This window comes from Lipotes vexillifer, unplaced genomic scaffold (genome assembly GCF_000442215.2).
Source record: "Lipotes vexillifer unplaced genomic scaffold, Lipotes_vexillifer_v1.1 scaffold841, whole genome shotgun sequence".
In the NCBI taxonomy this organism is placed as follows: Eukaryota; Metazoa; Chordata; class Mammalia; order Artiodactyla; family Lipotidae; genus Lipotes; species Lipotes vexillifer.
The window spans coordinates 1,066,052-1,082,316 of NW_006798403.1; the positions used below are offsets into that span (position 1 = coordinate 1,066,052).

At 40.2% G+C, this 16,265-nt stretch overlaps 1 protein-coding gene across 1 annotated transcript; it reads right to left on the reverse strand.

Annotated features, from left to right (window-relative positions):
• Window positions 1-10,012: 10,012 nt before the first annotated feature.
• LOC103076080 (COMM domain-containing protein 8-like) lies at window positions 10,013-15,519 on the reverse strand. Its single transcript, XM_007470470.1, has 2 exons — window positions 14,973-15,519; window positions 10,013-10,034 (listed from the first exon to the last, which is right to left on the reverse strand). The coding sequence occupies exons 1-2, from the start codon at window positions 15,500-15,502 to the stop codon at window positions 10,013-10,015; spliced, it is 552 nt and encodes a 183-aa protein (XP_007470532.1). The 5' UTR covers window positions 15,503-15,519.
• Window positions 15,520-16,265: the final 746 nt, after the last annotated feature.

Genomic DNA, 16,265 nt, shown 5'->3' on the forward strand with positions numbered 1-16,265 from the left:
TTTTCTGGTAGCATCTTTAGGATTCTCTATGTATAGTATCATGTCATCTGCTAACAGGCTAAAACTTCCTAAACTGTGATGAAGAACAGTGGTGAGAGTGGGCAACCTTGTCTTTTTCCTCATCTTAGTGGAAATGGTTTCAGTTTTTCACCATTGAGGATGATGTTGGCTGTGGGTTTGTCATATATGGCCTTTATTATGTTGAGGAAAGTTCCCTCTATGCCTGCTTTCTGCAGGGTTTTTATCATAAATGGGTGTTGAATTTTGTCAGAAGCTTTCTCTGCATCTATTGAGATGACCATATGGTTTTTCTCCTTCAATTTCTTAATATGGTGTATCATGTTGATTGACTTGCACATATTGAAGAATCATTGTATTCCTGGAATATATCTCACTTGATCATGGAGTATGATCCTTTTAATGTGCTGTTGGATTCTGTTTGCTAGTATTTTGTTGAGGATTTTTGCATCTGTGTTCATCAGTGATATTGGCCTGTAGTTTTATTTGTGACATCTTTGTCTGGTTTTCGTTTCAGGTTGATGGTTGCCTCATAGAATGAATCTGGGAGTGTTCCTCCCTCTGCTATATTTTGGAAGAGTTTGAGAAGTGTAGGTGTTAGCTCTTCTCTAAATGTTTGATAGAATTCACCTGTGAAGCCATGTGGTCCTGGGCTTTTGTTTGTTGGAAGATTTTTAATCACAGCCTCAATTTCAGTGCTTGTGATTGGTCTGTTCATATTTTCTATTTCTTCCTAGTCCAGTCTTGGCAGGTTGTGCATTTCTAAGAATTCGTCCATTTCTTCCAGTTTGTCCATTTTATTGGAATGGAGTTGCTTGTAGTAATCTCTCATGATCTTTTGTATTTCTGCCGTGTCAGTTGTTACTTCTTTTTCATTTCTAATTCTACTGATTTGAGTCTTCTCCCTTTTTTTCTTGATGAGTCTGGCTAATGGTTTATCAATTTTGTTTATCTTCTCAAAGAACCAGCTTTTAGTTTTATTGATCTTTACTATCATTTCCTTCATTTCTTTTTCATTTATTTCTGATCTGATCTTTATGATTTCTTTCCTTCTGCTAACTTTGGGCTTTTTTTGTTCTTCTTTCTCTAATTGCTTTAGGTGCAAGGTTAGGTTGTTTATTTGAGATGTTTTCTGTTTCTTAAGGTAGGATTGTATTTCTATAAACTTCCCTCTTAGAATTGCTTTTGCTGCATCCCATAGCTTTTGGGTCATCGTGTTTTCATTTTCATTTGTTTCTAGGTATTTTTTTATTTCCTCTTTGATTTCTTCAGTGATCTCTTGGTTATTAAGTAGTGTGTTGTTTAGCCTCCATGTGTTTGTATTTTTTACAGACTTTTTCCTGTAATTGATATCTAGTCTCATAGCATTGTGGTCTAAAAAGACACTTGATATGATTTCAATTTTCTTAAATTTACCAAGGCTTGATTTGTGACCTAAGATATGATCTATCCTGGAGAATGTTCCATGAGCACTTGAGAAGAATGTGTATTCTGTGGTTTTTGGATGGAATGTCCTATAAATATCTATTAAATCCATCTTGTTTAATGTATCACTTAAAGCTTGTGTTTCCTTATTTATTTTCATTTTGGATGATCTGTCCATTGGGGAAAGTGGGCTGTTAATGTCCCCTACTATGAATGTGTTACTGTCGATTTCCCCTTTTATGGATGTTAGTATTTGCCTTATGTACTGAGGTGCTCCTATGTTGGGTGCATGAATATTTACAATTGTTATATCTTCTTCTTGGATTGATCCCTTGATCTTTATGTAGTGTCCTTCTTTGTCTCTTGTAATAGTCTTTATTTTAAAGTCTATTTTGTCTGATATGAGAATTGCTACTCCAGCTTTCTTTTGATTTCCATTTGCATGCAATATCCTTTTCCATCTCCTTACTTTCAGTCTGTATGTGTCCCTAGGTCTGAAGTGGGTCTCTTTTAGACAGCATATATATGGGTCTTGTTTTTGTATTCATTCAGTCAGTCTGTGTCTTTTGGTGGGAGCATTTAATCCATTTACATTTAAGGTAATTATCAATATGTATGTTCCTATTACCATTTTCTTAATTGTTTTGGGTTTGTTATTGTAGGTCTTTTCCTTTTCTTTTGTTTCTTGCCTAGAGAGGTTCTTTTAGCATTTGTTGTAAAGCTGGTTTGGTGGTGCTGAACTCTCTCAGCTTTTGCTTGTCTGTAAAGCCTTTAATTTCTCCATCAAATCTGAATGAGATCCTTGCTGGGTAGAGTAATCTTGGTTGTAGGTTTTTCTCCTTCATCACTTTAAATATGTCCTGCCACTCCCTTCTGGCTTGCAGAGTTTCTGCTAAAAGATCAGCTGTTAACCTTATGGGGATTCCCTTGTGTGTTATTTGTTGTTTTTCCCTTGCTCCTTTTAATATGTTTTCTTTGTATTTATTTTTTGATAGTTTGATTAATATGTGTCTTGGCATGTTTCTCCTTGGATTTATCCTGTATGGGAGTCTCTGTGCTTCCTGGACTTGATTAACTATTTCCTTTCCCATATTAGGGAAGTTTTCAACTATAATCTCTTCGATTATTTTCTCAGTCCTTTTCTCAGTCCCTTTCTCAGTCCTCTTCTTCTTTTGGGACCCCTAAAATTCGAATGTTGGTATGTTTAATGTTGTCCCAGAGGTCTCTGAGACTGTCCTCAGTTCTTTTCATTCTTTTTTCTTTATTGTGCTATGCAGTAGTTATTTCCAATATTTTATCTTCCAGGTCACTTATCTGTTCTTCTGCCTCAGTTTTTCTGCTGTTGATCCCTTCTAGAGTATTTTAAATTTCATTTATTGTGTTGTTCATTGTTGCTTGTTTCCTCTTTAGTTCTTCTAGGTCCTTGTTAAATGTTTCTTGCATTTTCTCTATTCTACTTCCAAGATTTTGGATCATCTTTACTATCATTATTCTGAATACTTTTTCAGGTAGACTGCCTATTTCCTCTTCATTTGTTAGGTCTGGTCGGTTTTTATCTTGTTCCTTCATCTGCTGTGTGTTCTTCTGTCTTCTCATTTTGCTTATCTTACTGTGTTTGGGGTCTCATTTTTGCAGGCTGCAGATTCGTAGTTCCTGTTGTTTTTGGTGTGTGTCCCCAGTGGCTAAAGTTGGTTTAGTGGGTTGTGTAGGCTTCCTGGTGGAGGGGACTAGTGCCTGTGTTCTGGTGGATGTGACTGGATCTTGTCTTTCTGGTGAGCAGGTCCACGTGTGGTGGTGTGTTTTGGGGTGTCTGTGACCTTATTATGATTTTAGGCAGTCTCTCTGCTAATGGGTGGGGTTGTGTTCCTGTCTTGCTAGTTGTTTGGCATAGGATGTCCAGCACTGCAGCTTGCTGGTCATTGAGTGAAGGTGGGTGTTGGTGTTGAGATGGAGATCTCTGGGAGATTTTTGCCATTTGTTATTACGTGAAGCTGGGAGGTCTCTTGTGGACCAGTGTCCTGAGGTTGGCTCTTCCACCTCAGTGGCACAGCCCTGACTGCTGGCTGGAGCACCAAGAGCCTTTCATCCGCACGGCTCAGAATAAAAGGGAGCAAAAGTAGAAAGAAAGAAAGAAAGAGGATAAAATAAAGTAAGATAAAATAAAATTATTAAAATAAAAAATTATAAATATTAGGAAAAAAATTTTTTTAAGTAAAAATACGTAACAAAACAAAAAAGCAGACCGACAGAACCCTAGGACAAATGGTGAAAGCAAACCTATACAGACAAGATCTCACACAGAAGCATACACATACACATTCACAAAAAGAGGAAAAGGGGGAAAAGTAATATATCTTGCTCTCAAAGTCCACCTCCTCAATTTGGGATGATTCGTTGTCTATTCAGGTATTCCACAGATGCAGGGTACATCAAGTTGATTGTGGAGATTTAATCTGCTGCTTCTGAGGCTGCTGGGAGAGATTTCCCTTTCTGTTCTTTGTTCGCACAGCTCCCGGGGCTCAGCTTTGGATTTGGCCCCGCCTCTGCGTGTAGGTCGCCAGAGGGCGTCTGTTCTTCGCTCAGACAGGACGGGGTTAAAGGAGCTGCTGATTCGGGGGCTCTGGCTCACTCAGGTCGGGGGAGGGAGGGGTACGGATGCGGGGCGAGACTGCGGCGGCAGAGGCCATCGTGACATTGCACCAGCCTGAGGCACGCCGTGCGTTCTCCCGGGGAAGTTGCCCCTGGATCACAGGACCCTGGCAGTGGTGGGCTGCACAGTCTCCCAGGAGGGGAGGTGTGGAGAGTGACCGGTGCTCGCACACAGGCTTCTTGGTGGCGGCAGCAGCAGCCTTAGCGTCTCATGCCCGTCTCTGGGGTCCGCACTTTTAGCCGCGGCTCACGACCGTCTCTGGAGCCCCTTTAAGCAGCGCTCTGAATCCCCTCTCCTCGCGCACCAGGAAACAAAGAGGGAAGAAAAAGTCTCCTGCCTCTTCCACCGGCCCAGACTTTTCCCCGGACTCCCTCCCGGCTAGCTGTGGCGCACTGGCCCCTTCAGGCTGTGTTCACGCCGCCAACCCCAGTCCTCTCCCTGCGCTCCGACTGAAGCCTCAGCTCCCAGCCCCGCCGGCCCAGCAGACAAGCCTCTCGGGCTGGGCTGGTGAGTGCCGGTCGGCACCGATCGTCTGTGCGGGAATCTCTCCGCTTTGCCCTCCGCACCCCCGTTGCTGTGCTCTCCCCCGTGGCTCCGAAGCTCCCCCTTCCGCCACCTGCAGTCTCCGCCCGCGAAGGGGCTTCCTAGTGTGTGGAAACCAGCTCCCTCCCACTGGTGCAGTCCCGTCCCTATTCTTCTCTCTGTTTATTTTTTCTTTTGCTGTACCCAGGTACGTGGGGAGTTTCTTGCCTTTTGGGAGGTCTGAGGTCTTCTGCCAGCATTCAGTGGGTGTTCTATAGGAGCAGTTCCACGTGTAGATGTATTTCTGATGTATCTGTGGGGAGGAAGGTGATCTCCGCGTCTTAGTCTTCCACCATCTTCCCCTATATTATTCTTTATTGAGGTGTGCCTTTTGGAATAAGAGAAAGGCACAGAACCACAATAATGAGTGTAGTTAACTTAATTCTCTAATCCTTTCTTCTGCTCTCTTTTTCGCCTTTCTTTCTTTTCCTTCTCATTCCAATTTTCTCCTTTATTGTTTTCTGTAAATGTTTAGACTTGTGTACGTATCACATTCACGTATCCATTCCATAAGAATGCTTGAGCTATTTTGGTGGATAGCATTTAGTCCCAGCTTGATTTTCATGTAGAATGGGAGTGGAAGAACACTTTAGTGTCAAGAAACAAAGTTTGCTAGCCAGTTTACGCAGTTTGCATGTCTACTGGCAATGAAGAAAGACAGATCTTCATGTCAACATGCTGACTCATATACTCTACCGCCACCTCAATGACTGAAGAGTATGCAATCAATTATGTGACACAGCGTTGTCTATTTGATGGGCTACATGTGTATGTGAGGCTATTATAATAGATTAGCTCCTATTAAGGTAAAATCATTATGTGGAAAACTCTCTGCCTGCCAAATGCCAGCTTCTGCCAAACCATCTGATCAGTGTTATAGAATATCTAAGCATTTATTCTCAGAAAAGTGACTGTAGTAAAACAGCAGCCTCACATTCAGCACATTGGCCCTCTCTTCTCCTTGCTTCAAGTCACATCTGCTGATTTCATGGTTTGATACTTTTTTTTTTATTCTTCTTAGCTCTCTTGAGCCTGTTGTATCCCATCCGGCCTCCCAGCCTTACACACTAAACCAACCAAGCTCAGATCAGGCTTTCTGCTAAGCGGGAAGGAAGGACGAAGCACAGAGGGGCATAGAAACATTATACTGAACTCTGGTAGGCTTGGAGAATATTTGCCCCAAATTGATCCCTTGAACCTTGAACCTAACAAACTTGCTTGGTACTCGTTGTCATATTGTGGAAACCACAGTATTGAATTGGACTTGGTTTCAGCCACACCCCTAACGGTAGGCATAGATAGGATCTCAAGCAAGACATGAAATATCTCGGGTCCTCAAATTTTTACAAAATAAGGAAATGGATTGGGAAGATTTTGAGGATATGTTTCAGTTTTATATTCCAAGAATCTCAGATGTATTTTGAAAATTCTTTTTTGACTCTAAACTTAATAGCAGTGCATTTAATTATGAGGTTCAGTGATCTAGTTATCTCTTTTGTAACAACCCACCCCAAATTTTGTGGCTTAAGAAAACAGCATCTATTTTTCTCACAAATCTGCAATTTGGGTAGGAATCTGTCAGGCAGTCATCTCTACCCTGCTCAGCATCGGCTAAGGCAGCTCAAAGGCTGGGGGTTGGAATCATCTGAAGCCTTGTTGACTCATGTACTTGGCAGTTGATGTTTGCTGTTAGCTGGAACTTAAGCTGGAACTGCCAGCTGGAACCTCTGTAGGTGGCATTTTCATGTGTCCTGAGCCTCCTTACAACATGGTGGCTGGGTTTCCAGGGCAAGCATCTAGATTGAGGGAGCCAGGAGGAAGCTGTGTTGCTTTTATGAGCTAATCTTGGAAGTTGTGCAGAGTCTCTCTCACCACATTCTATTTGTCAAGAAAGTCATAAAGGTCTGCCCAGTTCAAGGGGAAAGGAAAAATTGATAGGGGTGTGGCAAGGTGCTGGAAGAGCTGGTGGGACTGGAAGTATTTCTGTGGCCAGTTTTGGAAAATATAATCTGCCACATTCAGGTTATAACAAGGGCTTATATTTGAATAGAACTGCTATGGAATAGATGTGCTAATATCACTGCTTGGGAACTCAGCTTCCTCATTAATAATTTAAAAAGGAAAAAAAATGAGTGATTCTAAATCCCAGAGTCTCTGCTTAATATCCCTATATCCTTATTTCATTTAATCTTCATTTTTACAGATGAAGAAATGGAAGTAGGAGTTGTTCAAGTACCTTGCCTAAGTTCTCATAGCAGGCAAGTGTGCAGTGGAAAGTGGACTTCAGAATCAAGCCTGTCTAGTTACAAAGCCCATGTCTCTTCTGCTACCCCGTAGTGCTTCACACATAAAACTCTTGTTTTCATGTTTTAACTTTATTTTTGTTGTTGTTGAAAGAGGGTAAATTCAGATGATATTTTAGGTGCGACTTAAAAGGGAGAAGAGCTGCCAGATAGTTTAACACCTGAAGTGACTCCATATCTAAAATTAGTCTTTGAAAATTAGTCAACAAGAGTTGATTGCTAATAGCCATTTTTCCTCTTGCACTGGAGAAGGCAAAGCAGGATGATAGCCTGGCTGTTATTGGTACCTAAGGTCTGGGGAAAATGCTGAAGCATGTCTCTGATTCATAGCTGATGGTATGTATGACCATAACGTGAGTAAAAATTTATGAGGCAGTTCTCTAAGGGTCAATGATGAATAAGTGTATAAAGTGTCATTAGAGTCACATGTGAGAACACAGAAGAGTAGACCAAAGCTGGCCAGTGGTCTGGACTAAAAAGGAGTCAAGCAATTGTTGCCTGAGGTTGGCCTCCTGTGTTTGTAGGCCAGGCCCATGTAAGAGAATGGAGCAGGCAAGAGTGTCTTTGCTTGTCCCTGGATTAGGTTCTTCTACCAAATTTATGTGTCAGGTATGCATGCCAGATTGCCAGCAGTTTTAAACAGAAGGCTTTGTGAAGGCTCTCTGCCTACACAGGGTCACCCTTTAATGATTGCCTACCCCATTCATTCAGTAAAATCAATCAAACAACAACAAAACAAAATGTAGCTGACCTGATCCAACTATCTTTTAACATATTTGGCATTGACTTGACCCAACCGGGTATGGCATCGTGTGAACATAGGCTTATAGGGATTCACCTCCTATCCCCTGCTTTTTTTTTCCCCCCACACATAAGCTATAGAGAAATCTATGGTCTTTAAGAAAGTTATTATAAGAATTTTTGTTTTTTGTTAACAATGGGGTAGCTGTTAAAAGACCACTGTGGGTCTGGTTGACAAAAGATTTTGCCTCATTGTCTACATCAACACACTGCCTTAGTACAAATGGTCTCCCAAGGACAATTTTTAGGTCTTAGCTGTGAGATTTATTTTTCTCATGTGCTTGCAGCAATTTCAATTGCTTCATAGCTCAACATCTGGACCACATTTGGCTTCATTGTTGGAAAATAAATTGGCATTCCAGATCACGAACAAGGGGCTGACCTTGCACTGGAAAGCAGCGACCATGCCTTCAGTTGATAGACCAGTCTTCCTTGACTATGGAGAAAAAGCTGAAATGCATCTCTTTTCTGGAATTAGTGCCATCTCTCAGAAAAGCCTGAGTCTGCTCACAATAAACTGGACATTTGCCCTAGGATGTGGAGCAAAAGATGACACTAATTGGAAATTGGCATCCTGGAAAACATGTCACAGTCATCGCCTGCAGGAAGATAACCCTTATCATGTGCCAGCACTGAACTGTGGGCTCCATGGACCTGCCTGTGTCTGCTCACACCTGTTCCAACATGGGTGCCAAGAAATGGGGGGTCAGGAGGAATTAGACACACAGAGCCTTTGGGAAGCCACAGAAGTCACAGAGCCCTTTGAAAGTCCTTTGGAATTATAATAGATTCGACAAGGAGGGGATGGCCTATGTAGATGTATTTGGCTGTGGTCATGAGCATTGAGAATCCCATGTCAAGCACCAATCTGAAGAAACTGAACACTGAAGGAAAAGGAAGATTTAAGGAGCCAGAAATAGACACCATGAAAAAGACAGAGGATTTACATTACTGCTAAGTTTTATTTTTATTGCAACTTTTTCTTTTTAAATTAGGGGTGATGTACAAATATGGAGATAGAAATGCATTGCGTTGGCATAAATAAATAGACTTATACACACTAGTATCTTCTGCTATTTAATGGATTGGGGCAGATTGTAAGTCAAATCATGGCCCAAGAAGTGTCACTTGTAAGCACATATAAAACCTGACATCACAATTAGCATAAATGTGGCTGTTAATCCTAACTGTGAAATATAAAGTGATTACACTTTGTGATCACACCTCTGTTATTTTATCTCCTTACCTTCCTCTCATAAAGGGCTCCCAAAACTTTTATTTATATGGGACTGCGTAAGATGCAGAAGTGAGGAATAGATATAGATGACTCTGTGTAGCCAGGAGACACTGCTTTTTTCCCACTATGGCATGTTAACTCCTTTTCCTACTATTCAGTTAGTTCCACAAAAGTTTACTAGGATCCCATTTGGTGTCAGACACTGTGTGCTAAGCACTTGGGATACAAAATATTTAGGCCACTTTTAGCTATTTCCCAGATTACTGCACTAGTCTCTCAGTCAGGGATCTTGTTTCTGGTCTCACCACTTCACCATTACACTTTTCCCAACTTGCTCTTCAAAATACAGATTGAGTCATCTTTCTAAAATGTAAATTCTATCACATTACTTCCATGAATTAAATTCTTTAGTTGTTATCAGTTGCCCTCAGGATACAGTCCTAGCTCTTTGGCAGGACACCTGAGATTCTGCTGAGCCTGCTACTGCTTGCCCACCTCATCTTTGGCCACCCCTCATCACGCCTCTGAGGCATGTTTAACTGAGCACAGTTACACAGAACGACTTGCAATTACCTGAAAGCACCATGTGCTTTCTTATCTCTAGGTCTTTGCAAAAAGTGTTCCCTCAACCTGGATTACCTTCTGCCCCTCTGCATGTGGTCAATACCTACTCATCTTTCCTACCTTCATTGAAATGCCACTTCCATTGGGGAGCTTACCATAACTTTCCTTCTACACTGCTGCAGCACCATTAGCTTAATCGAGTAACCATCTCTTATTGGTTAAATGATTTATTTTATCACTCACTAGTATATTTATCACTCGTTTACATCTCTCTAGAGTAGTTAAGTCTTTGATTAAAATATAACAAATCTACGCACTCCTACCCTTGGTTTTGTCAGTGTCTTGTGCACACACCATCAATATTATAGCTATGTGCATATTCTCATACTTATTTAGCATTTACGATGGCAAAGAATAGTTTTTCACTTATCATTATTTAATCTTTAAAACAACTCTAAGTAGTAGTTATTACTGCCATCATCTCATTTTCAGCTACATTTAATTAATTTCCGCAGGTGTTTAGAATAGCAGAACTAAGATTTAAACCCTGACCTGTAAGACACCAGAGTCTATTTTGCTCTCTCTTAACACACAGTATAATAAGTTCCTTCTGTCTGTCTCTCACTTATTTAATTTTAAACTTTCCAAGGTTAAGAATAACGTTTTAATCATAGTTACAGCTCCAGTACATAGTACAATGTCTTTCATGCAATGCATTTTGAGAACGCAGAGAATGGATGGGGAGGCCTTTGCACCTATCCTTAAGTTGCTCATAGAACTAGAGGGCAGACACCTAAAGGATAATTTTGATATAATGAGATAAATGCACTATAATAGATAGGCACGGGTTACTATGAAGTGAGGAGGAGGGACGTATAGCCCAGACTTCAAGTGCTTGGTTTCCTAAAAGAAGTAATGCCTGAATTGAATATGAACACACTAACTTCTTAGATGCATTTGCACTAAATGTGTATCTAGGGGAAATTCAAGTAATGTAATCTTCTTCATGACAAAAAATTAAACTGCAGTCATATTTTTGAAACATTTAGCATGTGGCAGATGAGGTGTGGAGAAATGGTATCATGTTAGGGTCAAGGGCTAGATTTAAAATTTTTGATTTGGCATTTTTCATGTGACAAATGATTATTGGAGTCTGGTTGAATAAAAACTCTAAGTCTTCAAGTAATATGAACTTGAACCCCCCCTCAATTTTGTTTAATTTTTTAAGTATGTAGAAACATTACCATTTCTATAATATCCAGACTAAAGTCTGTTTAGAAACTATCTGCATGACCTCTTGTCCTCATTCTTTTCACCTCTACAAAGGAGAAGTTGGGTTGAAGACTCCTGAAGGATATTTCCAGCTCTAGTAGACTCTGATCCTCAGTTTTGTCCGTGATTTACTCTGAGAACGTAGTAAAATGTCCACTGTTTTAATAAATGCATATAATCATATTCTGAAAGGAAAAGTAGTATTATAAGTCAGGTGGTTGCAACTTTGAGCTAAACTCCGAGCACTTCTAATCTGAATTCAGATGAGCTCCTGAGATCGGTATACCTGTATTTTTTAAGATTTTTTTTTTCTTCTTTGATGTGGACCATTTTTAAAGTCTTTTTGAATTTGTTGCAATATTGCTTCTGATTTATGTTTTGGTTTTTTTTTTTGGCTCTGAGGCATGTGGGATCTTAGCTCCCTGACTAGGGATTGAACCCGCACCCCCCGCATTGGAAGGAGAATTCTTAACCACTGGACCGCCAGGGAAGTCCCTAGCATACCTTTTTTAAGTTTGGTTTTTTTTTTTTTTTTGGTGGTACACGGGCCTCTCACTGTTGTGGCCTCTCCCGTTGCGGTGCACAGGCTCCGGACGCGCAGGCTCAGTGGCCATGGCTCACGGGCCCAGCCGCTCCGCGGCATGTGGGATCTTCCCGGACCGGGGCACGAACCCGTGTCCCCTGCATCGGCAGGCACGCTCTCAACCACTGCACCACCAGGGAAGCCCCGAAGTTTGGTTTTTAAGTGTGGTTACTGACACCGATTTCAAAGTGAGGGCTGCTGTCCTTGGTGCTGACAGTGATGTTTACATTGATCTTCTTGAGCAAGTGTGTGTGTGTGAAAGAGAGAGTGGGGGGTGTGGAGAGAGAGCGAGAGGTGGATGGGGACAGAGGGAGAGTTATCCAGGACACAGAAAAAAATGTCTCTCACTCGTTTAACCAGGAAGCATCGCTTTTACTCTGCTAAACTCATCTAGAGAGCTTCAAAGATTTTCTGGGATTCTTCATTATTTGATCTATATCTTTTTAAACTGTGACTGAATTTTTACATAAGGGGTTAAGAGTGGTTCCCCCTTAGCTTTTCATTTTCCATGTTGATTTCTCAGTTTGCCGTACAATAGCCTTTGTATGCGTATTGTGTCAGGGAGTTTCTTCCTTATATTTTAAGCAAATTTAAATACCCATTTGACATTATTCTTTGTGTTCTCCTCTTCACAGACATGGAAGACATCAGTTCAGTTTCTATGAACTTAAAAATAAATCAAGTTGTGATTAACCTATTTATGTAACTGGAAAATACTATGCCTCCTTTCCTCCCCTGCAGGATATCTGCTCCTCCTGTTTGTTCTTAATAACAACCACATTCTTTGGGCTGATGATATTATTTATTGAAAAGCATGGAAGACTACTGAGAGCCATTATCGTTCTTGCCATCTTTTTCTTTTCTTTTCTTTTCTTTTTAAAATAAGAATTATGAAGCTTTTGCCTCATCTCTCCATTTTCTGATCATTTCACTGATCACAGGTCAGCGTATTTCACACCAGGTACTATCTTTCAGACCAGTTTATTTATTCCCCTTTTAACCTTCCTTATGCAACTCACAGTTCTTTTTTTTCCCCCAATTCTTTTCCAGTTATCTTAGAAAGATTTGTCTCCCTCTCTTTGTTCCACTTGTGAGAAAAAAAAGGGGCTAATCCAGACTTTTCAGTATAAGAGTATTGCTGGCAATATCTCTATAGTAAAGGAAATGAAAGCTAGAAACTTTGATGTGGAATTAGGGAGAATAAAGAACCAGTGCCTTGAACTTTTAAACCCACTGAAAATACATTCAGTACCTTTAAGAGTCAACATTTTCTTCCTTATCTTTCTCTAGTTAAATTTACTTTCATCAAAGAACAAAATCTTTTTTTTCTGTTTTGTTTTCCCTTTTTTTGGCATTTCAATCATATTGTTTGCTACAGATTTTTTCTAATGCAATTGTACCATATTTCAGTTTCAGCTGAGGTTAAAAAAGCTTTTGTGAACTGGAACTTTACAGATGATGTATAACATTTCATTATGTTTTTGAGGTCTAAGCAATAGGTATATAACTTTTGGAAAATATTTATTTCCATCATGGGGCCTCTCTGTATTAATTTCTTATGCTTGATGGATTTTTTTTTATATGGACAGTTTTTAATAGTATTTTACAAAGGGTGATGTGCCACAGTTGTTTTTTTTTTTTTTCCCTAAACAAATATAATCAAATATTTATCCCAGGAGGGAGGGTAAAGGAATGTGCAAGCATTTGTTCATGTTGGTTCATCAGCAGTTACTGGGATGAGGAGGACAGAAAAACAAACAAAAATATCGGTTGCTTGAAAGCAAACAGTCAACACAGAGGTCAAATTGTTAATGGAATGTAGAACATTATGTAAACTTCCTTGTAAATTCTGTACATAGTTCATGGAACTGTTCCCTGTGGCGTGGTGGTCCTCAGCTTTTGGGTGGATGTTTGAAAAATATGAGCATTGTAAATAATGTAAGCTTACAAGGCACTCGCTTTTATTCATGAAGTGAAATGACTAGTGATTTGGGTCCAAACCAGAATCTTTTTAGCTCTTGCTCTTTCTCTGACACTGTGTATGTACAGTTGTGTAATTCTGCCAGGTGTCTGTGATCACTGCCTCATGCCTCAACCCCACTGAAAGGGACTGGAGCTACCAAGAAGTCTGCACACCCGTGGGGCTCAGGAACAGCACACCAGCAGAGACAGGAATCTTAACGAGCTGCTCCTGGAACTGTGACATGAAAAGTTTGACGAGCTTTTATCAGTCACTTGTGGCTGCTCATATATTCAGATACCAAATTATCCATGCTCTTGAGGGGGTCAAGAATAGAAGACATGATCAAAATCCACAGGGGATCCAAAGCTTCATTTGCACCAATAGCTTTAGCTTGTACCTTCTTTCCTTCCACAAGTTTTCCCAGAACTTCTAATACGAATAGAAATGGATGGATGGTTGATCAGGGTAAACAGTCAAATGTGCAAATGATGGGAAGGAGAAAAGTAGGAGTTAGCCAACGACATTGATAACACCAACTGGCTGATTCATGCCTGAAAGATCCAGAGGTAACCATGTCACTGTTTTTGAAGGGTAAAAAGAAGTATTGTATAAATGGACTGGGTATTAAGACAAGTATTTTTCAACTGGGGGCCTGGGATATGTTTGGTATGTGCTAGTTAAACTTAAAAGAGAATCTGGCAATTAAATGTTCTCAAATATATTTCTCCCAAGTCCTGGTATTCTTGAAAAAGTCTTCAGAATGGTGGGATATTATGCCATAAGATGTGTTTCCATGCAGACTGGCAGTCCCAGAGAGGGTGATGGTATCCACAGAAATTCAGAAATTCTAAGCAAGTAGGGAAATATATTGGTTTCTTAGCAACATTTGATAGTGATCAATGTCTTTCTTGCAGGTAAGAACTTAGCAAGGCAAGGCTTTTATTGCCAGCATTTTAAGTGCCAGGAGAGTGCAGGGAGCCATCACTGTAAGACATTTTGGCTCCAAAATGTGCCAAGTAGGGTCCACAATCAATTGAATAAGAAAAAAACCCTGTTGGAACTAATCAAGTCAGTTTCTAGGTCCAGAACACATTGTGCTTTTGCTTAAATCCTGCTTTTTCCAGATAACTGAAATCAACTAAGCTGACAGAGAACTCCACTGTTAGAGGCTGCAATTTCACAAACGTTTGAAAGGAAATCCTTTTCATTAGAAGAACTGCAAACCAGAAAATACTAAGTTCCTGGAAGGATAAGCATAGTTTTGAGTTTGTTTTTATTTCTCCAAACCAAGAATTTCCTTATTCGAACTGAAGAGATCTAACAGTTGTTTGTTTTGTTTCGGTTTTCCTATTTCAAAAAGTCCTTGGTACATCAAGGGACTGGCAACCATTCCTGATTGGCCCCTAGAAACTTTGTCCACCCTGGAACAATCAGCACTCATCACTAAGGCTTCAGTAGGAATTTGGTGTGGGAAAAGGAGGTATCTTTCTGAACCAGTTGGCAAAGAAAACCATTCTCATACCTGCATTTTCTCTCAAAAGCCATTGTGCAGCTTCTGAAATGAAGTTTATTGCTTATTAGCTGCTTCCAAGGAATTTATTAGATTCTGCAGCTCTTCTTTACTCATTTCAACAGAATACGGCTTGACTTCACCATTTTCTTTCACATCCAGATGAAGGTTTAAAAGTGGGATTTGTAGTGTAGCAATCTTGTCACTAGAAAGTGCAAGCTTTAACTGCCAATCAAAATCCTGTAGCTGTGAAGAGGAAATATCAACTATTTCTTCCAACAGAGCCTGCTTGATTTCATCTTTCCTACTTTTTAAGCATTTCATGATAGCTTCTTGATGAGATGAATTCAACTGATCCAACTGCTGAGATATCTCTTCATCAGGTAAATTTTTACCAACTACAGCTTTGAAAAAGTTGGTAATGTCTTCTAGAACATGCATCCATTCTGTTGAATCCCAAACACTGTGATAATCCTGGTAGAGAGGATAAGTTCGGCCACAAATGCCGTCAATTATTTTGTGAAGAAGCTGCAGGCCCAGCTCGGCAGGAAGCTTCTGCAGCTGCCACAAGGGACCCCCCTCTTCCGGCTCCATCCCTGCGAGTAGCGAGGTTCGCTTGATGGATTTTGTTAAATATTTCATTGCCATCCATTTATTTTCAAAACTGAATGCCTACATTTTCTTTTCATCAAACAGATAACCACCTTAGTAGGTTTTTATCTATTCACACCCCAGTTTTTAATATTCCTTCATTTATTCACATGGCAATTATTTATGACAATTATCAATAGAGTGCCTAGTACATATTAGGCATTGTACTAAGTCCTGTGACAGAGATATTTAAAGAATAGTCTTTATCTCAAGTTGCTCACTCTGTAATAGGGGGTACCAGATGAGCAAACATAATTGTGGGAGTGAATTAACTGAATTAACTCAGTTAATTGAATTATGACAGAGGTACCAAGTGTCATGGAACATAGGAAAGGGTACCAGCTTATCCACTGGGGTCCAGAGCTGGAAACTCTATGGTATGACCTTGAAGAATTGCCCTAATGGACTTACAACTGAGCAGTGTTTACTGGCCCTGATTGTGATACATCTGTGCAGTTGTATGGGCTTTGGAATCAGAGAGACCTGGAAACAAATTCTGGCCCAGCTGTTTCCTAAGTGGTGTTCTACTTGAGATTCAGTTTTTTCATCTACAAAATGAGAATGATGATACCTGCCTCACAAAATATGATTTGAATAAGATAATGAGGTTCATATCTTTTCTTTAAGCCCCTCCCCATAGACATTAATGATAACAAGACTGAACTCTGATTATCACACTTGGTAATGCTCAAGCCCTGGTTTAAGC

What these genes read in the sequence shown, in the direction of transcription:
- LOC103076080 (XM_007470470.1), bottom strand. Translation starts at nt 15,502, where the DNA reads ATGGAGCCGGAAGAGGGGGGTCCCTTGTGGCAGCTGCAGAAGCTTCCT. An exon ending in TCCTTGGAAGCAGCTAATAA is followed by an intron (nt 10,035 to 14,972) that starts GCAATAAACTTC and finishes ACTACTACTTAG; the next exon opens with AGTTGTTTTAAAGATTAAAT.